The sequence below is a fragment of the Notolabrus celidotus genome, chromosome 11, assembly GCF_009762535.1.
Source record: "Notolabrus celidotus isolate fNotCel1 chromosome 11, fNotCel1.pri, whole genome shotgun sequence".
NCBI lineage: Eukaryota > Metazoa > Chordata > Actinopteri > Labriformes > Labridae > Notolabrus > Notolabrus celidotus.
In genome coordinates this window covers 36,411,266-36,413,136 of record NC_048282.1, presented here as the reverse complement: position 1 = coordinate 36,413,136, position 1,871 = coordinate 36,411,266, and the positions used below count along the sequence as shown (strand labels likewise).

Sequence of the window (1,871 nt, the reverse complement as noted above, 5' to 3'; positions counted from 1 at the left end):
GATAAAAACCTTACTTTACACGCTCATTCTGACACACTCACGTCTAAAACAGAGCTGCAAATGTAGTATAGCATGACACAAGTCCCTTAAAGTAAAAGAAGTCCACCACAGACGCATCAAAAGCCTCAGAGACTACAGCGAACACGCTTAAAGTCACAATATATCATGCACCACACACTATAATCCCCGTAATACTGTATCAAACATACTGTATCATATTTAACTTTGCATAAAAACATAGACAACTTAACTTAGCTGCAGCAAAATGGTGATAAAGAGGGAAACAGTGACACTGAAGTCAGTTTTAAACCTCTAAATCTGACCTTAAAGTACAGGGATATCACAGAAACAGATGCAAATGAGTTATCTTAAGATAATAAGCTCTTTAGAAGTCTCTAAACTGAGTCTTTAAATCTATCACACAGCCATATAAGGTCCACAAAAGCCAATCATTAAGCCTCATAAACACAACAAGAGCCTGTAAAAGCACGATATGCTAAATTAAAGGTGCAGAGGTGCAATCAAACTCTGTAAAAAATCATGCATAACTCTAATTTGATGAAGCCAAACGACACACTGTAGAGTCATACATAACCTTTACTGTGGACGTGTGAGAACATGGCAAGCTATGAGGAAAGGCTGAGACCCTTTACTGTACCTCAAGGGGGTTAAAATGTCACTGCATAGTTCTTTAAGTGGGTTTAAATGCACTTAAATGTGTTAAAATTACTGCAGTTTACATTTAAGTGTCTATAAATAGGGATTAAATGGGACCATAAGTTGATTTCATAGGTGTATCAGTCACCTTAAGCCAACTGTGGAGCACCTTTTGGAGTTTTACGCATATAAAGCTGCAGAAATGCGAATTAAAATGTAATAAAAGCACAAATTACTCACAATTATTAATGCATTTACACAGAAAGTAAGGGTTAATGCATCTGAATTGAATTGAAGTCATCATATTAATAATACAGAGGTGATATAACATGATCAGAGGTGGTGACTTTGCAGGAATTGGTCTGTAACGTGGAAAAAAGTGCAATAAAACTTTACTACAGGGTGATTCATATTTCTGATCTCAGCTGCTGTGCCTCGTAAAGAGTTCTGATTCATCTGTTCCCAGGCCTAAAGGAGTCTGATCAACTTTAGTCCGGCTCACCTGGATGGTCTGGCTCGGGTCTCCGGACACCGGGCCTCCGACCAGCTTGCAGTACAGGTCCTGCTGGCTCCTGCCGCTGTCGTCCTCCCCGCAGGTGGCCGTGGCTGTGATCTTGGTCCCCTCTGCCAGGTTGAAGTAAGGAGGGTGGAGGCTGTATCCGTTCAGCCCGTGGACAGGCAGCTCCTGCGCCGACATGAAGCCGCAGCAGGTCGCTAACAGCGCCCACAGCAGCGGAGACACAGTCCGCGTCCTGGAGCGCAGAGCCGGTCCGCTCGCCACCATCATCTCCACCTGTTCTCTCGATCCGGGGGCAGAGGAAGAGTCTGAGGGAGGAAGGAGTGTAAGGATCGGGACAGTTGAGCTGTTAACTCCTGGAGAGAGGAAGCATCTGGAGCTCAAAGTGGATCAGACTGGAGAGGGAAGAGTGTGGAGTCCTGGAGAGCCGTGCGTCGACGTTTCTCTCTGTGCGTCGCTCAAACAGGCTCCAACTCAATCTGGATCTCCCTCTCTCTCTCTCTCTCTCTCTCTCTCTCTCTCTCCCATGCCCTCCCCTCTCTCTCTCACCCCTCCTCCCTCCCTCCCTCTCTGTTGGCCCGGCCCCAGTGTTGGGAGGAGGGCACAGCTCCTGGTGTTAGAAAGGTTAAATCTTCTTTAAGAAATCAGCAGGGTTCATTTATTTACCCAAACACAGAAAACAAGAAGAGGGGGATTT

General features: G+C 45.3%; 1 protein-coding gene across 1 annotated transcript in view; it reads right to left on the bottom strand.

The window, feature by feature from the left end:
- Positions 1-1,662, bottom strand: part of lama5 (laminin, alpha 5) — a 122,261-nt gene extending 120,599 nt beyond the window's left edge. The window contains exon 1 of the mRNA XM_034694911.1: positions 1,160-1,662. Within this exon, the coding sequence (XP_034550802.1) occupies positions 1,160-1,444 (285 nt within the window). The 5' untranslated portion in view covers positions 1,445-1,662. The remainder of the gene's footprint in view (positions 1-1,159) is intronic.
- Between the last annotated feature and the right edge of the window lie 209 nt (positions 1,663-1,871).